The sequence below is a fragment of the Callithrix jacchus genome, chromosome 3 (assembly GCF_049354715.1).
Source record: "Callithrix jacchus isolate 240 chromosome 3, calJac240_pri, whole genome shotgun sequence".
Taxonomy (NCBI): Eukaryota; Metazoa; Chordata; class Mammalia; order Primates; family Cebidae; genus Callithrix; species Callithrix jacchus.
In genome coordinates, this window is record NC_133504.1 from 8,720,393 (window position 1) to 8,743,888 (window position 23,496).

At 38.4% G+C, this 23,496-nt stretch overlaps 1 protein-coding gene across 38 annotated transcripts in view; it reads right to left on the reverse strand.

Annotated features, from left to right (window-relative positions):
• Window positions 1-23,496, reverse strand: part of TENM3 (teneurin transmembrane protein 3) — a 651,969-nt gene that overhangs the window by 135,255 nt on the left and 493,218 nt on the right. For all 38 annotated transcript variants that reach the window (XM_035292578.3, XM_078366209.1, XM_078366208.1 and 35 more), the window contains one exon: window positions 8,619-8,741. In XM_035292578.3, the coding sequence (XP_035148469.1) occupies window positions 8,619-8,741 (123 nt within the window). The remainder of the gene's footprint in view (window positions 1-8,618; window positions 8,742-23,496) is intronic.

The following is a 23,496-nucleotide window of genomic DNA, read 5'->3' on the forward strand; positions in this document are numbered from 1 at the left end:
AAAATAGAGACAGGGCAACACAGTGCCCTGTAGTTATTCTAAACTCAAAGCTGTGGGTTAGGAATCAAACCAATTAAAGCCTTCACAGTAAGAGTGAAACATACCATGTCTTCAAACACAATAGGGTATCATCTTGAAGGGTTTTTTTTCAACATGTCCTGTTGTGCCTGAATGTGGGAGCCACTAGCAGTCTTTTCACCTCCTAACGGTGATTTTTTTTCCTTTCATTGGTAAGTATGTGTCACAACAGTCTTAATGTCTTAAAATACAGCTGTCAGAATGTGAAAACATAGAGACCATATACGCAAAGCTATTGTTATTCCTCTCCTTCTTATGTGATACCCAGTTCATAGGAAAACACATCAGTGAAGTGACATTTTTTCAGATAATGCCTTTTAAAAAGCACTTTGAACTGAAAAACATTTTATTTTTTATTTTTATGTTTTTTTATTTTATAAATAATAGTTTACCAACCACAGATGCTATAAGTACAAAACAGAAGATTTAAAGTCATATTGGCAATGAGGAGGTTTGAAAAATCTGTTTGAAAATTATTTTGCGATATTGGAAAATCAGTGAAAATTACAAAACGCTAAGTTTTCAGCCATACATGTCATGAATTTGCTACCTGCCTATGATGGAGTAAACAAGCCTATAATGACAGAAATTGAAAGGCAGAAAAGAAATTCACTGCCAATATCTAACTGCAATTGTTGCAGAAGGTAAATGATAATCTCATCTTAAATCCCACAGAGGCACTAATAATTAAGACGTCAAGAAGCAAGGTTAAGCATGTATAGACAATCAATAGCCCACCTTCCAATTCTGTGACCTAACCTTGGATCCATACCCTGACTTTGAGATCTCTGAGAGAACATATCTTTTTATAAACAACCACATGCCATAATTTAGCATTGTGGATATAGAGTGTTATATCACAAGCTAAGTGAAATAAGACATAACTACTCTGCAAACATAGTTTAATGGACAAAATCAATATAGCATCTAATTAAGGAACTATTACACATTGTAATAATACAAATACCATGAACAGTAATGAATGAAACTCAGTGCCCTTGCAGCTGTCAGCTCCATTTCTCTAATTCACAGGTGATCTTTAACCTGCTATAAAATCTAACTCTCTAAAATTGTCTAGTACTTGAGAAACTTGATATACGATGATCAAAAATGTAAAATTTAAAAGCAATTGGAATTGTTTTGAGCACAAATCATATGCATATATACCCAAATACACATATTTGTAGTTTTTCAATTTGTACCCATTACAAAAAGAGTTCTTTTGATTGGAGACGTCACTTACATGCAGACCATAGAGACGCCGCAGTTACACCGACTTTTGCTTTAGTCTTTATTATCCTAAATTATCCTATGCTGAAATCTGGAATTTGTCTTATTGCCCCTTTAGAAACACAGCTGGTGTTGAAATGTTCTGTCCAGGTACACTCCACTTTTCCCTAACAGACATTTTCTAATTCATTGTAATAACTTGCTCGATTTCTGACTAGCCTAGAGCTTACATAATCTGGGAACTACAGCTATGACCAGCTTGCTTTTACTGCTATTTTCCCAGAATCTTGCTCAGTGAATGGCACATCGTAAATGCTCGGGATATAAAAGTAAAATGAATGAATTCTATGCATTCAAAAAAAGATGACAAGATTTCTTTCATAAAATCCAAATAACTAAAAATATAAATAATGAATGATAGGGATTTCCATCACTGCTTTAGAGAATACTACTGATGCTGATTTAGAGAAGCGTCTTCTTAAAATTTTGCTCTGAATTACAAGTGCATTACCTTGAACTGCAGAGTGAAGAGCAACCACTGATACGCATTGAATAGGTGTCATGTTCCAATCCTTGCTTAGCACCCTGCATGTACTATCTGATTCAAACCTCACTGTAAACCTTTACACTACGCTCTAAAGAAACAGGACGTGACAGTGGTAATTTGCTCAAAGGCACCCAGTGAGTGGCAGAGCTTCAGTTCTTAGCCACTATTCTATACCAGGTACTTTGCATATACTTGATGCATGGGCCTCTGTATACTTTATATCATATCCTTTGGTTGTACTATTTTCACTTATTCATTCAACAAATACTTTGTGGGCAACTATTACGTGCCAAAACTGTTCCAAGAGCTTAGTATACAGCAGGGAGAGAACAGACAGGATCCTTGCCATATAGGCTCGTAAAAATGACATACGTTAAATAGTAATAGTGATAACCATACACATTTTTCAAGGATTTACTATGTACTATACACCATTGTATGTTTACACCTTTGCATTGAATACTCAAGACCAAAGACCATTCTATGAAGTAAATTAGTCCATTTTCTTTTAGACGAGTCTCACTCTGTTGCCCAGGCTGGAGTGCAGTGGCGCAATCTTGGCTCACTGCAACCTCTGCTTCCCAGGTTCAAGCGATTCTCCTGTCTCAGCCTCCTGAGTAGCTAGGATTATAGGTGCACACTAGCACAGCCCAGCTAATTTTTGTAATTTTATTAGAGATGGAGTTTCACCATGTTGGCCAGGCTGGTCTTGACCTCCTGACCTCGCCCCTGCCTCAGCCTCCCAAAGTGCTGGGATTACAAGCATGAGCCACCGTGCCCGGCCAATTAGTCCCTTTTAACTGATGAGATAACTTAGGCACAAAGAAGCTGTATAATCTGTACCAAGTAAGAAAGACATGAATGATCAGAGCTAGGACACAAAACCAGATGGTTAGGCTCAGAAGTCTATACTCTTTATCTCTGTGTGATACTGTTTCTATGTTACAGCATGGTGTGGTGCCAGACTGCGGGGAACCTTGTACGTCATTCAAAGGCTGCTACCTAGAATCTAGGTCACTGAAGGGGTTAGGCAAGGAACTGGTATCTCATATTTGCATGTGAAGAATGGATGAGCAAGGCTGGAGAGAGAAAGCACAGGTAGAAGGCACCTATATCCAGTTGAGAGAAAATAGGATTAAAAAGATATTATGGGGTCAGAGGTGAAGGAACTTAGAGATTGGGTGAATATGGGAGATGAGAGAGTAGAAGCAGTTTTCGGGCCTTCTGGACCAGGTGATGAAATGAACAACGGTGCCATTTCCTAATACAGGAACGCCTCCTTATCCAGAGGGGCTGTGTTCCAAGATCCCAGTGGATGCCTGGAGCTGTGGATAACATCAAACCCTACATATACTATATTTTTTCCTATACATCCATGCCTATGACAGCTTATAAATTAGGCAAGAAAGAGATAAATCATAATGCAACAATTATAACAATATACTGCAATGAGTTATGTGAATGAGGTCTCTCATTCTCTCTCAAAGTATAATAGTTTCACACCCCAGTTGACTACGGGTAACTAAAACCACAAAAAAAGGAAACTGTCGAGGTGGGGAGGTACTGTACAGAAATCCCTGAAAGAGAGGCAAATTTGGAAAGAAAGATGGCCACAACAATATCTTCCATCCCACATGCCTGAGTGCCAAGGGCATGATAGCTCTCCAGTCAAGAGCAGGAGTTTAACTCTCCTCCCCAGGAGTCTTGGCTGACCTTGATGACTTCCTGACCAACACAATGTGATGGAAGTGACAGCCTAGAGCAGCCACTGCTTGGTCATACAAAGCTGGTAGTTTCTGTCAGGGTCTCTTGGAGTGCTCCCTCTTGGGATATTCCTCTTCAGAACCAGCTGCTACATTCTGAGAGGCTCAAGCCACATGAAAGTCCATGTTTAGGTGCCCCAGTTGGTGTCTACAGTGGATCTCAGGTCAACAGATGGCATTAACTGCCAGCCATGTGAGTGAGCTACCTTGGACTTCCAGCTCAGCAGAGCCTTCCGTTAACCTTGGCTGACATCTGAAAGCAACTGCAATGTCCTAAATAAGAACATAAGAACTAGCAGGTTACTTCACTGAACCATGAGAGATGGTAACAAATAGTTTTCTAAGCCACTGAGTTTCGATATGGTTTGTTATGTAGTAAAAGAGAAACAAAGTAGTCAATGGGTTCCGTTTTAGACATGTGGAGTTTAAGACGTGTGGAAAACACCCAAGTGGAAATGTTCCAAAGACAACTGGATAGATTTTATGCAGCTGAGATCTGGAGCTGACGAGACACCCCTAGGATGGACTTACTGATTTGAGAGTTAGGAACACAGAGAGTTGCAGCTGGAGCCAGGAAAGTGGGTGACAGAATCCAGAGTGATTATATTGTAAAGAGCAGAATCCTGAGAAACAGCAGCGTTTAGGGATCAGGTAGAAAAGAGGCGAGTCAACCAAACAGAGACATCACTGCCAGAACAGCCAGGGAGAAAGTCCAAGTGAATGTGGTCTCACAGAAGCTAACGGAAACCACATTTCAACAAGGAGGGATGGCTTAGCTATTCAATGGTTCCGAAAACTCAAACATGATGAATAAAGAGATGTCACTGGTGCTACTGACAAAGCGATGGGTCACTGGAGACATCAGTTTTAGTGGCGGTGAAGGTAGAGGGGGACAGCCGTAAGCAAGGAGGCCTGTGGAAACCCAACGCTAACAGAGGCAGAGCAGGGGTCAAAGTGACTAAGCACACTATGTTCAAGAAGACTGGAAGCGCCGGGCAAGGTGGCTCATGCTGATTATCACAGCACTTTTGGAGGCTGAGGCAGAAGGGTTGATTGAGCTCGGGAGTTCAAGCCAGCCTGGGCAATATGGTGGAACACTGTCTCTACAAAATATACAAAAATTAGCCAGGCATGGTGGCATGTGCCTGTAGTCCCAGCCACTCAGCAGGCTGAGGTGGGAGGCTGAGGTAGGAGGATCAATTAAGCCTAGGAGGCCGAGGCTGCCAAGAGCCAATCTCCCTGGCTGTTCTGGCAATGAAGTCTCTGTTTAGTGGTGACTGTGCCACTGCATTCTGGCCTGGGCGAGAGTGAGACCCTGTCTCTAATAAATAATACATAAATAAACAAACAAATAGAAGGCTGGTAGAAGAAACAGGAGTAAGAGGCAAAGTGAAGGGATTATTGTTTTCTAAGACGTGAGAGACTCTGGAATGTTCAAACGCTGACTGAAGGGTATCAACAGAATGGGCACATTCTGGAGAGAGAGAATGGGATCAAGAGGACGCAGGCAAAGATGAACCTGGAGTATGTGGAGAAAAGGTGGAAGCACAGATCCACATACATGGAGAAATAAAGATGCGCTTATGAAATGAAAGAGTCCCCTTGGAAGTTTCTATTTTTGTTTTAATAGAATGCAAGGTCATCTACTAAGAGGGTTTTGAGTATAGCAGGAAGATCTGAAAGAGTTGTTAAGTATGGGGGAGAGAAGCGTGCGAGGGAAATCTAGTAGGGCTGCCAACTGTTGAAGTTGGTAAGTCAGGAGATAGGTACTATTACCCCCTCTTTACATGCGAAGAAATTGAAGCTCGGAGAGGTCGGGTAAGTAACTTGCTGAAGGTTACAAAGTAAATAAACGAAGGAGCCCGTATTCCAGTGCAGAAAGATCTGACTCTTTCCAGTGCATTGGGCTAAATGAATTCCTTGGTCCAAGGGAATAATTTTAGTTTCTGAAAAGAGACCAGTGCTTGAGCTGCACACTTCATTCTTACCTCTTTATTCACTTTGTCCATTGCCACCTGCTTGTCTAAGACCCTACACCTTGGATATCTCATCTCTAAAATCTGCAGGCAAGGAAGGTTCAGGAATAATCAGTAAAGGGTGATGGCATATAACAGAAATTCTTCTAGATACTAAATACCATTTAGAAGCTGGCTGGGTGTTAACTTAAATGCAAGCAGGGAGTTTACTGAACCTTTAGCATAACGATTGTTCCTTAGGATTATATTTACAAAATAAGAGTAGAATAGGACTACATAAATAAGAGTATTACATTTAGAAGCTGTGAAATAATTTTCTCACTATGCTTTTCACAGTTCATTCTCCTAGTGAGCTTTGTTCAGAATTCTAAAGCTTTCTCAAGGGTTGTAATCTCCTAGAATTTCTAAAGAGATGATGTGATCTGCTTCTCTGCTAGTATATAAAATTTAAGTAGCAAATGGGGTGCTGATGTTCATCATGAAAGCCTAAAAGCAGTGGTTTGCAGGTACCTCCCTCCTTGTAAATAGAGTTCCTGTCCACTCCTTGGGCCCCAGGTCTTTAAGTATTGTATTTAGGAGATACTAAGAACTTCCAGTTGGAAGAATAGAAACAAGAATTCCTTACAATTTGGGGTTTTGGGGACTACTCAAGAAATTATAAAGAAGGCAAGTAACTCTTTGGACAACGTCAGAGCCCAGACAGAATAGCTTTTGCATGCAGGGAAATTTCTACAAATCCCCTAGCCCAGTTGGCAATTCTCTAGCGCACGTAGCTGATACTGGAGACTCTGTAAACCATTTCCTGTATAGGAGACTTTTACACATCTAGGAAAAAAGGTATTTCACTTATATATGTATACAGGTGCTCTAGAGGTGCACAGATCCCTATAACAACTGAATTCTATGGAGGAACTTCAGTCTCTCTTAGAGAAGGAGACTACAAGAGCAGTATTGCTGAAATTACAGACAACAATGTTTTATAAATTACGAAATTATTTTAGTGGGTTGCAAGCAGCATTTGTTAAAAATGGGAAGTACAATAAAATAAAATGGAAAATCCTAGGATGCGCTTTACAAGCCAAGGATAAGTATTATTTTGGGAAGCATATTTCAGATACATATGTATATTTGTGTGTGTATGTTGGCTTTAAGGTAACATGTATTTCTTATTGCACAGTCATGGTTAAAAGTCAGAGATTTCTGTTGATAAAGCCGCATTCACGTGATGTTCTTTGTTCTTCCAGACCTCTGGGACTGAAGGGATCCCAGGAAGCCCATTCCAGGCCTGCCCTAAAATTTTCTTGCAGCTTGGAATAACTAAGCACCCTGCTCAAAGTTACGCAGTGAACAGGCGAAGGAGCAGGCATTTGAATATAGGCTTCCGTGAGCTGAGGAATGCTGATGTGAGCAGGGGTATCCCCTGGCAAAACACCAGGAACCAGTACCCAGGCTGTGGAAGTATCTCTGAATCCACAGCTTTCTCAGTATCATGAGTTTCAAGGACTGGGAAACTAATTAGCCAAACTGTATTTGCATTTTAATTGTAATAAAAGGTTAAGATGTTGTTAAATAAATAGAATACCCATGATGAGCATTTGTCTCTTTGGTATAATTACAATTTCTTCAGCGTGTAAAAAGGTTCCCTACATGTATGGTTAATAAGTACAATCTGATGATTTTCACAGGAACCATGCATTTTAAGAGACAGCCTAAATTTCAGTCAAAAGAAACCAAAAATATTAATTTCTGTGTAGTTACTCATTTTGTTCATATGTGTGTTATTAATGTATAAAAAAGCACAACGAAGGTAATTGAAATATATGTAATTAAAATTCCTTATCTATAGTTTCAACCCTCTTTAATCCCCTCTACAGTGACTGCCACTATCTACTTTAGGTGGGCGACACGTCAGTCACCAGCTTACAGTTCTGGAACATACAGAACTTTATTTAAAAGGTTCCATATGGGGGCGAGGAGTCATTATTATTATAAAAATCGAATGTCATAAAATTCCTCAGCCTCCCTAAGAAGAAAGAGAAGTGTCATAAAGTATTATTGCTAAAACAGAAGATGGAAAAAAAGAATAAAAAATTGTACAAAGTATTCATCACAGTAACTGCATACATGTAACACAGCACCACATACGTTCATTAAATAAAAAATAGTTTCTTTCTAATTTTGCAAAGAAAACCAGCCACATGAGGATAGACCTGTTAATGGGAAAGCTGAACACGAATATACTAGATAAGAAACGAAGAGGAAGAAGAGTTAGGGGAATGCTTAAAGAAAAATAATTTATTAATCAGATGACAGAAAAAGGCACCTTCATCAGGTCGCTCTGAGATACAAAGTATTATGATATTTTGCAAAAAGTCAGAGGATACCCGTGCCAAGACATGTACACACACACACACATAAATAATATAAAAATATTGGTAACGTAAGTGTACATTGTATATATAAACTTTTCTAAGTGTTTATATTGAAAAAATGGAATTCTCTAACCACTTAAATTTCATTTTTAATTCAGAGCCAATCGATTTCAAAATCTTTGTTAGTTCAAAGTGCAAATTCTTAAAGGTTTAGAAAAAGGGCAACCAGAGAAAAGGTCAATAAATTATAATCCTTTAATGTGTTTTGCATTTAAAAGCTTTTATAATAAAATTAATATAGTGTTTCAACTCCACTCGTAAGTTGAATGAAGAAAACCTAATATACCCAAGGTAATATAAGAGATGATACACTGAATTATAATCTATTTGCAGACTAAAAATAAAACTCAATACACATTTACAGAAGGAAAAGGCAGAAAAGCCCAGCCATCAAATCAGAAGCAGAAAATCATATTCTATCTATAATAAAAACATGAATTTTCAACCTTTCAAGTAAATTAATTAAAAAAACACTCATAAAAAGATGATATCTGTAATTCTGAAACCTTTCCCTATTCCCTATTTGGGTAAAAATAAATTTATGGAAAAAGGATGTTAAAAGAAAACACAAGATACATAGTTCTTCACTTACCATTGTCTCCAGAAGGTAATGACACAGTGTTTGTTGGCATGGCATCAGAATTCACTTTTCCATTCTCAAATGTGTCATTTTCAGTCTGCTGTAGCTGCCAGTTGAGGCCAAAGAGATGCATTGCTGGGGGTAAAGAACACAAGTTGTTTAAAGGTCTGCTGCCTTCAGCCACAATAGCAATCGCTAAGCATGTTTAAACAAGAGTTATATGTAAAGGAAAGTTAAAATTTCCATTTTCTGAAATACCAAGGATAATTGCACAATGAAAATTATAAAACAGGCTGGGCGGAGTGGCTCATGCCTGTAATCCCACCACTTTGGGAGGCCAGGGCAGGAGGACCACCTGAGGTCGGGAGTTCAAGACCAGCCTGACCAACATGGTGAAACCCTGGCTCTACGAAAAATACAAAATTAGCCAGGTGGGGTGGTGCACACCTATAATCCCAGCTACTTTGGAGGGCAAGGCAGGAGAACTGGTGGAACCTGAGAGGCAGAGGTTGTGGTGAGCCGAGATCACGCCATTGCACTCCAGCCTGGGCAACAAGAGAGAGACTCTGTCTTAACAACAACAACAAAATCAGCTGGGCCTGGTGATGCATGCCTGTAATTCCAGCTACTCAGGAGGCTGAGGCAGGAGAATAGCTTGAAATCAGGAGATGGAAGTTGTGCTGAGCTGAGATTGTGCCATTGCACTCCAGCCTGGGCAACAAGAATGAAAATCCTTCTCAAAAAAGAAAAGAAAAAGAAAAATTATAAAACAAAGAGTTCCTCAAATAAATATAATTGACATAGCAATGCAGTGCAATATGGTGGCGCCTTAATAATGATTTGATACTATTCAGTTCATTAGTATCAGGAAACTTAGGAATTAATCATTCTTTGCTCTAAGTGGTCTGAGTTCCATTTTTCACCATCTTTTAAGTAACTGGTAGAACACCCCGTAACAGCATTTGCTAAACTTACCTGCAAATTTATATTATTTTGCTGAAACACCTGCAGATTCTTGAGAGATATGATCCTCTACCTTTGGGTTAAGGTAAAAGCAAAAACTGGTCTCACAGATGAATTTGTTGGTTCAAAATATAATCAAATTTGAATATTCTAAATTTGGGATAAATAATTTTTGAGTTGACATAATTTAATAATGGTACAGATTAAAAAGCATGCATATGTGTCAGATAATTTAATGTGAGTTTCTGATGTGAGTATAATTCCATAGATTTATATTTAATAAATTTATTAAAATTTATGATTGTTTTTGCAAATTTTCTTTATTTGAAAAAATTTAAAAAAAACTAGAAGGCTATAAAACTCTAAACGTAAGTTTTAAAATTCCAGACATAATTTGAATAGTGAATACATTCTTTATTATTTTTCTTAACTTATCGACACTATTTGGAAAAATATGTCACTGTCATATTAACCTAATATACTAAATACTCATTTGTGCTGCACAGAATACAATTTAGGAACTAACTCCTAAGGAAGTTTAAATATCTATAGGGAAACCCAGTGATGGTCATATTACCATATCATGAAAGAGAAATTTTTAGACATTATTTTACTTACTGTATATGTTGGAATTTACCAGCACGATGGAAGAAGAATAAGAAGGCAGTGTGATTATAACCACCGTCAAAAAGCCCTTTGGATCCAACACATGAAGTAATGACACTGAACTGGTACAGCACAGGGAGCAGGGGCTTTGGGTGCGGTTAGATTTCGGTTCAACATTCAGTCTAGAATTTAGCCTTGGGCAAATTATGTGACACTGTTAGAGATTAGGTTTATTTCTTCTAAAAGGAGGTTTATTACAACTACCTTATTTAATTTAAGCTCAGTTGAGAAAATATAGGCCAGAAGTACTAGACAGAGCATATGAAGGAGAGCTGGCACAAAGCTAGACAGTTCTTACTACTGAGGTATTTTATTTCGTCTAGACTCCAGGTAACTGAACTATTTGCAGTCACCTGACTAGACCATGGCACCGCTCAATACACAGTCCCTTCTGATTGCAATGCTTCTCCCTTACAGGAAAATACCTGTGCACCCCTCACATGGGAGATGTCGGCTTCTTGAGGAGGCCTACCCTGACTGGGTGAACTGTTTTTCCCAAAATGATTTTAGTTCACTTTTTTGTTTTTTTGAGACGGAGTTTTGCTCTTGTTACCCAGGCTGGAGTGCAATGGCTCGATCTCGGCTCACCGAAACCTCCGACCCCTGGGTTCAGGCAATTCTCCTGCCTCAGCCTCCTGAGTAGCTGGGATTACAGGCACGCGCCACTGTGCCCAGCTAATTTTTTGTAGTTTTTAGTAGAGACGGGGTTTCACCATGTTGACCAGGTTGGTCTCGATCTGCCGACCTCGTGATCCACCCGCTTCGGCCTCCCAAAGTGCTGGGATTACAGGCTGGAGCCACCGCACCTGGCCTTTAGTTCACTTTTATATCTCATTTATAAGACATAATTTTGTATAAGGACACAATGCCCATCTTAAGACCTGGTAGGTCTTAGTAAGTATCTGTCAAATGAATTAAAGTTAGGAATATTCTATTTTCTGAGATTTAAAAAATCTAAGAAAACACTGTGTGGATAAAAATATAGTAATTTTTTTTTTTTGAGATGGAGTTTCGCTCTTGTTACCCAGGCTGGAGTGCAATGGCGCGATCTTGGCTCACTGCAACCTCCACCTCCTGGGTTCAGGGAATTCCCCTGCCTCAGCCTCCTGAGTAGCTGGGATTACAGGCACGCGCTACAAAAATATAGTAATTTAAAGAAAAAGTTAATACATAGAAAACAAATGCATAAATGACTAAAAGAGGAGAACATATTAATAACTGATGCATGCTATCTGAAAAGCAGTTGACTGAAAGTCTTCTATTACTATATGTAATTAACTGAATTTTAAAAATTCAATAGTTTTAGGATATTCTATTAACAGTCCACATTCTTTTGTTAATAATACCTGATATAAAAGCATGCTATAGTAAGAAAGATACCAAAAATAGGCAGATAGCTACATTTACCCTGTTTATTTTAAATAAATGTATATACTCACACTCCCTGCTTAAGCTATCCTTGGCCAGCAATTCCTTTTAAACTCTGATTTTCATGAATTAAGATATAGGTTACAGAATTCTTGAATTTACAAGTTGTCATCTTGTAAGAAGGTATAACTTCATACGTCATTTTGCATTAAATTGCATAGTGTTTGAGTGGCAAAATGTCAGGAGCTTTCTAAACATTTATCACTTCATACATTTTTCAGGGTTTCAGATGCTTTACCAAGTTTTGAACAAAATAATGGGAGCTAGTTTTGCAGAGAGTAAAATGTTTGACAGACACACTTTGGCACAGCAGCAATAAATGGGCCAACAGGGTCAAAGATTCCACACAAAATAATCTGCCATCATTGTGATCGTTTCACACAAAAAGTCTTCTTCACTGACAGATCTGCTCATATGATCAGTTTTAATAGATTTTGAAGAGTAGACATAATCCATAATCATGCACAGATGTCATATGTTAAAAAGTAAGCTGATGTTTATATTAGGAGAGCTTTTTGTTTTTTGCCAGATGGGCAACAGCTTTATTATATATATTTTTTATTTCAGAAAATCTCAATAAAGTGGGATGCTGGTTCTACCTAATATGCTGTATAATGAGACTCAGATCCAAAAATATTATCTCTTGTTTAATACTGCACTAAAAACAGGCACCAACAAGTTGTTTGGCCATAGGATATTATCTACTTTGAAACTGTTGGTATTTTGTATTTAGTGATGACCTTGACAATCCTTATGGATAATTTAAGATATTCATACAAAAGCAGGGCATTAGTGGGACTGACTCTCCAAAGTTAGAAAGAGAGAGGAGAGATAGAGAGGCGAGAGGCAGGCAGCAAACTCATGAAAGTCAAGAATGCTACAGAAATTACTGAGCAGTGGTGTAATAAAACTAAATGGGGTATCTGGCAGAAAATAAAGGGAAAATCAGCCAAATGAAATACATCTGAAAATAAAGAAGGCCAAATCCAGTTCTTCGATGCCTGAGTTGGAAAGCAGAACTGAACTCATGGAAAAGGATTTGCTGCCACTATTCATGGATGGCACAACGGATCCTTGGTTTAGGCATGCCCCAGTGTAGGGTGTGCAGACAGTGGCAAGAAGCAGCTTTGGGCACTCTGCTCTTCTGAGTCCCTCACTGCTCTGGGTCTCTCAGCTGAGGAGGTTCAAGCCAGGAGCCATACCAGGCATTCCCGGCCACAGACACTGTGTTCCTTGTGCCAGTGGTAGAATATTGTGATGCAATATACATTTTCAAACATTCATTGAGCAATCATTGTGTGTCAGAAACTGTACTAGTACTTCACTGGCATTATCTCTAAACTTCACAAAGATTCTATTGAATTGTTACTGTGACTTTTTTTTTTTAATCTAAGAAAATGGAGATTTGTTGAGAGTTTAAGGTTTGAGAGTTTGCATGCAGTTAGGCCCACACCATGACCTTCTGTTGACACAAGACGTATCACTACACACCTCTGTATTCTACCAGAGGGCAGTGGAATGTGCAACTCCATACAGAAGGAAGTGAAACATAGCTTGCATGTGGGCCACAGGCTACAATAACACCTCTCCACTACATCCAGGACACTGAGGCTCGGGCAGTGCTGGGGGTTGAGGGGCTGAGGATATCAGTAGGTAACTGATCAGTATCTGTGTGTCCTGGGCACTGTTCTACACAAGAATTTTACTACTATTCTGTGTAAAGTTTTACGGTAATATGATGATGACAGCAATGAAATTAAGAATAGGCTATTTTGTTTAACTCCAAGATTCTTAAAAACAACAATTTAAAAGTTACAAAAGTATAAAAGTAAGCACTATAGTGGTGAATTTTAAAGTCAGAGAAATAACATTCATGTAGATTTAATCATGAAAAAATTTTTATATCTGGTATCATGCTTCTTAGTTTTATGTCATTTCTGTGTATTCCTAGGTGAATATAATAGTGAAAGGGCTTGGATTCATATCCAAAATGTTATTCAAGGCAGAATAAAATTTGTAGATGACGGCAATGCTACCTATCTGAGATACTGATGTGTGTGTGTGTGTGTGTGTTTCACAATTTAAAATACGTTGAAGTCTGTTATCTTCTTTTTTGTTTTTTGTAGAGAGAATGATTATATTTGCCCATGAGCCTAAATATCATCATTAGTTTTTGTTCAAATGTTAAAACTGGTAAATAAAAGATCTTTACCAAGTACAAATGGGAGTATTTTGCAAGATAATTTTTAAGTTGTTTGGAATTGGGGTGTATTTTCTTACATTAAAAAGCTCAGAAATGGTGGTTAAGTCCCCAGTGCATCTACAAAAGTCTGTCTTATATCCCATAGGAACATATATCCACATAGCAACAAAAGGCATGAGCAAGAATGTTCACAGGAGCATTATTTGTCATAGCCCCAAACTGGAAACAACCCCAAACCGGACGTCTGCCAGCAGTAGAATGGAAAAACAAATTATCATCCAGATATACAATGGAATTCTACATGGCAACATTGGAATGAACTGCTGCAGACACAACAGTAAAGGTGAATCTCACAAGCCATTAGGAGATTCATGGGCAAAAGAAACCAGTCACACACAAAAAAGCAAATACTGTATAAGTTCATGTATATGAAGTCAAGAATGAAAGTTGCCATGGTGATGACTTCTAGGAAGGAAGGAACAGGTAGTGGTTGACATAGTCCCTAGAGGTTATGGATTGCTGCTCATATTCTATCTGGGAGGTGGTTCTACTGGTGGTTCTCTTATCATAATCCATATACTTTTCTAGATGTATATTATACTTAAATAAAAATTACTTAGGCAAGGCATGGTGGCTCACCCCTGTAATCCTACCTACCACTTGTGAGGCTGAGGCGGGCAAATCACCCGAGATCAGGAGTTTGAGACCAGCCTCGCCAACATGGCAAAACCCCGTCTCTACTAAACCTTCAAAAATTAGCCGAGTCTCATGGCGTGCACCTTTAGTCCCAGCTACTCAGGAGGCTAAAGCAGGAAAATAACTTGAACCTGGGAGCTGGAGGTTGCAGTGAGCTGAGATCACGCCACTGTACTCCAGCCTGGGTGACAAAGTGAGACTCTGTCTCAAAAAAAAAAAAAAGAAAAAAATTACTTAAAAGTAATCCATCTAACACCCAGTATAGCTAAAAATAATTCCTTTTTTACCCTCCCTAAATCTTCACTAAAAGTGGTTTTCTCCATAAGGCTAACAGGCTTTCCTTTCCATAAGGCTGCAGGTGTGGCGACTGTGATAGTCTGTGCTCCAGCCCCAAGCGGGAACCAGAATAAATGTGAAGGCAGAGTGAAGACACAGTATGGAAGAAGAACGCATGACTCCACCAGGTGGGAGGAAAAGGGAAGAGTGAGGAAAGACTTCCTTCACCGGAAATCTCAGGCAATGCAAACTTTAAGGAGGAAAGCAATATGATTAAACAAATTCATGTATTGTGGTGATGACTGTCAGCTCATGGCCTCCCAAATTGATTTTTAGTTTAAAAACATTACAATTTGTCTTGGCACAAATGTAAAGAAATGGAAACCCTTGTGTGCTGTTGGCTACGGTTGTAAAATGTTGCAAACACTATGGAAAACAATATGGTGATTCCTCAAAAAATTAAATATAGAAATACCATATGATCCAGCAATCCCGCTTCAGGCTACATACCCAAAAGAGTTGAAATTGAAGTCTTGAAGAGATTTTTACACACTCGCGTTTATACCATCACTACTCACAATAGGCAAGAGGTGGAAGCAACCCAAATGTCCACTGATGGATGGATGAAGAAAATGTTGCATGTACACATAATGGAAGAGTATTCTGCCTTAAAAAGGAAATCCTGTCACATGCTATAGCATCAATAAACCTTGAGGACTCTATATAATATGAGATAAGTCAGTTATAAAAATACAAATACTGTCAAGTTCCACTTGCACGGGCTATCTCAAGTAGCCAAAGTCACAGAATCGTAAAGTAGAATGGTGATGAGGAGCCGCTGGGAGGATGGAGAAATGGAGAGTTGTTGTTGAACAGGTACAGAATTTTAGTGGCACACTATAAAAACATTTTGTAGATCTGTTCCACGACAATGTTAATACTACTGAGTTATACACTTAAAAGTGTGTAAGATTATAAATTTTATTGTATGTGTTTCTTACCAGAATTAAAAACAAAAACTATTATAATTTGTCACCCTGCAGAAAAGCCTTGTTTTTAAGGTGAAGAAATGGGACTGTGACACGAAGTAGGAAGCTTAACCCAGACAGTTTGAAGTGACCAGCATTTTACTATACCTGACTGTCGAAGGTTCTCTGTGTTTGTTCTTTCAACTTAAGCATGTTTATAAGCAGTTTAGAAAAGATGAAAAGGCAATGTTATCAAAGTGTGTACATTACACAGAACACGGCGGGGGGTATAAATGCCATGATCAGGATTTTCAAGGATTTCTTAATTCTGATTTCTTTCAAATTATAGTTTAATTCCTCTCCTTTCCTTTCAACCATGTATCTCAAAAGAAGAGACCACAATATATACTTCCTCAGCACACACTTCTTTCCCCTTACTTTCTCTGATGTTCCTTATTACCGTACTGAAGTCTCTCTCACATTGGTTATCTCTTTTTTATTTTTATGTATGTATGTAAGTACATATGTATGTATGTTTGAGGTGGAGTCTCACTCTGTTGCCCAGGCTGGAGTGGAGTGCACAGTCCCGGTTCACTGCAACCTCTGCCTCCTGGGTTTAAGCTATTCTCCTGTCTCAGCCTCCTGAGTAGCTGGGATTACAGGCACCTGCCACCATGCTCAGCTAATTTCTGTATTTTTAGTAGAGACATGGTTTCATCATGTTGGTCAGGCTGGTCTTGCACTCCTGACCTCAAGCAATCCACCCGCCTTGACCTCCCAAAGTGCTGGGATTACAGGCGTGAGCCATGGTGTCCAGCCGGTGTCCTTAAATTGTCACATCCAGTAGCCTCATGCCAATATTCATCCTGTTTACATGACAAGAGTACTGGGTGTTACTAGTCACCCATCTTCAATGCTTTATTTTGCTTTCAGAGTTCTCCTGGTTCTCTTCCCAGTTCTCTGCTGGTTCCTAGTCATCTTCTTTAAATCATTAAGTGGAAGTCTTAAAGGCTATTCACAAGTAATTGAGTTCTCCTGGACATATATTAATTAGAGTTACTCTTCCCTGCCCTTTTGAAGCCTTACAGCTTTGCTTTAGATAAAGAAATGTAGGCAAAATGTTTCACCTCTGTGAGGAAGATTTAAGAACCAATATGTAAAATCTTGCATTCCCATGCAGTGATCATGCAAATGTGCTGAGTAATGTTTCTGCTAAGTCTAGGTCCACGAGTGAGCAGAACTCCCTTGACAAGAACCACAGTGCACATGTAGCTTAAGCAACAATAAACCGTCATGTTAAGCCATGGTAGTAGGTGCCTCTGAGATGGCCCCAGACAAGCCCTGCCTTCTGGTATTCACACCCTTGTGCAATTCACTCCCTTTGAGTTTTGGCTTTATTTAGTGACTTGCTTACAGTAGAAAGCATATGACAGAAATAACAGAATATCTCTTTTGAGCTTAGGTTATAAAAGACTTTGGCTTCTGTTTTGGTTGTTCTCTCTCTCTTTTGGACTGCTTTCCATGGGAAAACCAGCTGTCATATCATGAGGCAGCCTAATAAAGAGGCCCATGTGGTAACAGACTGAGGTCTGTCAAAAATTATGTGTTTGAGCTTGGAAGCACTAGTTGAGCCTTCAGATGAAACGGCAGTCCCAGCCTGTGGTTTTTTTCACTGTAATCTTACAGACTGTGAGGCAGAGGCACCTAGCTAAGTTGGGCCCAGATTTGTGATCTACATAACTTGAGATAATATGTTTGCTGTTTAAAGGTGCTAAATTTAGAGTGTAATTTTTTATGCTGCAACTACAAACTGATATAGCCATTCAGGATTTTAGGGTTGCTTTTACCATTTCATAACCTGCCTACTCCTGACTTACACAATGCCTTCCTCCATGTATTCCCCAAAATATCAGACACTCACCAAAGTCCTTCCTTGACCTTTCTTTCATGTTAACTGCTTTTATAATGTCAACTTCCAATTCAATGCAGGTGGATGACTTTGAAATATGTTTCTCTAACACTGATTTCTTTCCCGACTGGGTTACACTTCACACTTTACATTTTTCTACCAGACTTTTCTACTAGACTTACCTAGAAATCCTGTGGTACTTCAAATTTTACTAAAGACAAAATAAATGGTCTTTATCTTCATAATTGTTTTGCTTTTCTGGTTTTTTTTTCTGTTCATGATATCAGTGACTCCATTGCCCAGGCTAAAGTGATATCATGAACAGAAAAAAGAAACCCAGAAAAGCAAAACAATTATGAAGATAAAGACCATTTGTTTTCTTTAGTAAAGTTTGAAGTTCCATGGAAAACCCTTAAAAAAAAGTTGTAACATCTGACATTTGTCATCTATAAAATTAATGAGTATACTTTTTATACTATGACAATGAGAAAAAATTACAGTAGTATCAACTAAGGAGTAACTTATGAAGATATCAAGTCACTGATACTGCTCAAAACTTATGTTACTAACAGCCAAATAGGCTACTCTAGACTGCATCATTTTAGGCTGTCTTGCAGTATTCATGAACTGTAACCATTTTAAGATGTGAAAAATTAAAATCTTTCTTATGTAATTAAATTCTATAAACTCTTAGTATTTTCCTGTAGATTTTTTCAAATAAATAAGAAAAAACCTCATTGACTGAAAACATTTTGAGACAATATGTTAATGAAGATCTATCAGTAAAATTTTATGAAGGAATTTTTTTTCACACACAAACACCATTAAAGTGAGAGAAATCACAGCATGCATTCCTTTTATTTTCCAAGGCTGGAGATGAACAGGATCCATGGTATTATAGTTATTTCACCTTCTCCCCATAAAATAAATAGGGGGCATGCCATTGTTTTTAACCGGTATACGTTGGTTTGACACTTAAAAGCCAGCATGTGGAACACTTGAAACCAAAAACGTGTAATTAAAGAAAATTATATACCGCCAAGTAACAAATGCAATGCCATTTTTAGCTCCATGTTGAGAAAAAAAGGTGCCAAATTGTGATCTCGTCTCTGGGGACCATGCCACCGAAGTTGTTACCACAGCTACTATTATTTCTACTGGCATGCTTGAGTCCCCAGATCCTGCCAGAAATGGATGGGAAGGAGGGATGATGACAGCTGGTGACAGAGTCCAGCAACTGCCGGAACCTTGGAGCAAATTACAGGGATGTTGTGAAGGGAACACAGAGGCGAGCACCCAGCCATCAGTCACCTGAAGGTGGCATGTGCCACCATAACCCTGAGGAGTGTGCTCTGAGGTTCTGGCAACACAGAGCAGCATACTTGGCGGGCTTGCCACGGTTGGCTAAATGTTGTTTAATGTTACAAGATCAAGTGAACATTCTCACAAAGACAAAGGGGATGAGGTAATATGGGAAAGAGAGTCTGGTAAGAAAAACTGACTTAAAAAATATCATGCTGAAAATGTCTGCCATTCCATTTTGTATAGCCTACCAAACCTCAAACGTTCATCATCTAAGCAAGCTAGGATCTACAGTTTCCCTTTTTTTGCAATTCACTTCACATTCACTGTGGTACACTTCCAAAAGGAATCTTTAAGACCTATCAGGAACATATTACCAGAGGTCGCAGAAAATAAAATCAGAGTCTGGTGTTAGATAGGTAAGTGTGCTGTTTTCAACACAGATTGTCTATTGCATCTTGTGGGGCCTTTTGTTCATAATATGAGACTGGAGTTCCAGTCTGAATTCTGGCTCTAAACAACTGTGGAATTCTGGCAAGTTACTGAATCTTTCTGAGGCTTGGATCTCTCATATGCAAAAGAAAATCTGAAAGGCTTGCACTAGATGACCTCTAAGGTCTCTTCCAGACTTACATTCTATGACATTAATATATTTTAAAATATAAATACTTATGGTAAATTATTGAGGATAGGGAAGAATATCTGGCATCAATAAGATATCGACATACTGAAATACCAACGTCGTTGTTTCTATTTTAATTTTTAAAACTACATTGCATAAAGTCAAACTAGTCCTTGGATATCTTGGGCTTTGAATGAAGAATTGTTTCATTTTTATGTATCAATTTCATGAATACATAAATATACATGATGCACATGTATAATAATTAGATTTCACAGAAAAAAATAAGAAAAATATTCTTAAATGCAGGGCAATCATTTGATTGGATACATGCTTCCAAAGTGCAAACAAGCTTTCAATGTAAAATGAAAGTATCGCATGTGAAGACTGCAGTTTGTAACTCGGACCCCCACTGGTCTCAACTGTCATTAGGAACACATAGTTTTCCATAAATTAGCTTTTGTTTTGGATTTCCTGCTGTGTTCATATACATGTTGACAGAATGTGTTGGGCAATATTTTGGCATTCGAATTCATTATTATTTGTTATTAACTTTTAAGGCTAATATTATTTCAACACTCTACCACGCTGACCCAAATATCGTTATTTTAAATCAATATTTCTTTTGAAAGCTTTCATACTAATATGCACTCCAGTTGTCATTAAGGAAAATAAAATTATTCTGTCTACTGTAGGATATTTATATCCCAAAAAGCTAACATTTGATGTAGCAATGTTCCTCTTTGCGTTATAAGATAACATTCTAAAAGTGTAGGCTTTATAAACAAACAGGTTTGGAGGGAGATGCAGACTGGCTGCCAATATTTTATATTTCTATGCTGTTCTTCCTTTTCATCCTTTCTTGGCATAATGTAATTAATGGGAAAATGGAATCGTATTGGCTATGAAAATGCCTTAATGGGAACACACAGTGATTTAGCTTTGTAGATTTGTTTCTGCCAGGATATTTGACTCATATTCTTTTACAAATGATAACATTTTACAAATTCTACTTTTAAGTTTCATTGCATTTTTTTTCTTTCTGAGTTGTGTGGACGCAGTGAAAGACACCGGGATGTGGCTCAGGAAATGCTAACTCCAGAGCTACCTTACACAGCCAGTGCCCAAGCAGACAAAATGAAAATCAAGCTACTGCTTCTGTCACGGAGAGAATTAAGTTAGAATTTCTAAAACAGACCTTTTTTCCTGATGTTTCATTAGTTTTCTCATTTCCAGGGTCTGTTCTCTGAATAAAAGAAGGAATCATCCTCCAATCTAACAGAAGGACCAAAGTGCTAACCATCACGGTCTGCTGTCCAAAGGGGCAGCCAGTACCTATAAGCTAGAAGATTTTTGAGATAACAGTTGTCAATATTAAAGAGTATGGTCAGAGGACTTACTTCAGTAACATTCAAAATGCAGAATGAAACAATTTACATGATTTCTGGGCTATTCCCTCCTTGCCAAAATACTGAATTCGCTGTTATTGTGAAATGTTTGTAACAGAGGATTCATTAGTGAGTTACCAGCAGCTTTGCCATTGAAACCCAACGGATCTATCTCATTATTCAAAGGCTTGCAGCACTCACTCAATTTTCATTTAGATTTTCCTCCTGTAACAGCTTTAAGAATCACATACACAGGCCAGGTGCAGTGGCTTACACCTGTAATACCAGCACTTTGGAAGGCCAAAGGAGGTGGATCACTTGAGGTTAGGGGATTGAGACCAGCCTCGTCAACATGGCAAAACCCCATCTCTGCTAAAATTACAAAAATTAGCAAGGCATGCTGGCACACACCTGTAATCCCAGCTACTTGGGAGTCTGAGGCAGGAGAATTGCTTCAACCCATGAGGTGGAGGTTGCAGTGAGCCGAGATGGTGCCACTGCACTCTAGTTTGGGTGACAGAGCAAGGCTCTGTCTCAAAAAAAATATTAATAAAAAATAAAAAATAAAAAAACCCCTACATACTACTTTTATGTAACAAATGTTTACATATGTTAATGACTTACTCAAGCATACAATTATTTTTAAGGCACTGTAATCACCATTATTAAAAGATCCAGCTATTAAAATATAGAGATCCTTAGAAGAATGTCAGTGTATTAAAACATGGCAAAATCCAGAGAAACAGCTCCTACATAATAGTCCAGGTCACCTCCAAGGCATTACATTTGCAAGAGACACTAAGATTCGTGACTGTGTGTACATGTGTGTGTTTACACACACATGTACACATGTATCAAGAGGAAACGTGAACAAAAGCAACGATCCTTCAGGAATCCAGGCACAACCTGCTCATGTGATTTGTTGTTCATCATTTAATCAACAAAGATGAAGTGGGTCTCTGACATACTAAGTTCTGTTGGCTGTGAGAAGCAGTGCTGTGGAATCCACTCCCCGCCTCTGGATGGCTATAGCCCCTTGCTAGTAATGGTTATTGAGACAGATTACATTAAGTCTCCAATGAACATCTCATCTTACTCGGGCAGGGGAGAAAAAAGTTCTTATGAAGCCTGTGTTCATTTGCTCCCCCTTAATCTGGGATCACATGGAGAGCAGTTTTCCTCAGTTGTTACTAACTTAAGTATTAGTAATGAATATTTATGGAGCATTTGTTGAAATGTATTTCAAAGTAAAACACAGAGGAAGTTGTGGTCTCAGATCCCTGGGAGACTTGCTCGCACTGCCAGCCTGCTTCTGTATTTGGTGGTCTCTGTCTCCTTTCCTAAAAATAAATGGCCCACTTTCCCATTTTAAACATGCTGTGCTTCTCTATATGTGGCTCTTTTCCAAGATCATGAGGAATTTATTTGAAGGAGTTAAAAAAAAGTATCTAGAAATATCATTACCCTAAAAATGGAAAATGTAAAATTTATGATTATTTGAAATGACTGAAATAATACAGTTAGGTTTTATAAACAAAATCTATGTAACTCACATAGGCTTACTAACTATATCATGCAGTTAGCTTGTTAAAACTAGAAACGTAGTTAATGAAAAGATTAAGCATCTGGAATAAAATTGGGAAACCCAGTGGAAAAGCTCCACAGCATTTTCAGTTACCTTAGCAGTGGTTCCTGCATTTGTAAAAATGTGCTTATCAACTTTATGATATAATTGTGAACCTTCTATAGTATTATTTTGTAAGTATTTTACATTTATATACTTCTTTTTAAGTGAGTGACTTAAAAGTTTTAATACTTTTTTTTTTTTTGAGACAGAATCTTGCTCTGTCACCAGGCTGGAGTGCAGTGGCATGATCTCAACTCACCGTAACCTCCGCCTCCCGAGTTCAAGCGATTCTCTTGCCTCAGCCTCCCGAGTAGCTGGGACTACAGGTACCTGCCACCACGCCCAACTAATTTTTGTATTTTTAGTAGAGATGGGGTTTCACCATGTTGGTTGGGATGGTATCGATCTCTTGACCTCGTGATCCGCCTGCCTCAGCCTCCCACCAAAGTTCTGGGATTACAGGCGTGAGCCACTGTGCTCTGCCGAATTAATACATTTATTTTTAAAGGAAATTCTATATTACCTTAGGGAAAAATCAGTATATCTTGATATGATAGAAAGCAACAATAAGAATATATAAAGGGAACTGTGAGCAATGTTACTAAAATCTGGGTAGCCATCAGCAAAATGACTCCATTTGTAAAAAAGATGTTAAAGGCAAGTGTCAGAGATGCGCTAACATCTGCTGAGAACTTCCTCATGACAATCTGATACAACAAAGTAGCAATTCAAAATGGAATCTGTTTCTCATTTGTCATTCATTGTTACTTGTTCTTCAGTTTATGTTCCATCTGTAAGTTCTTAAACCTTGGGAGAGACAATGCCCTATGGTATAGTGAGGA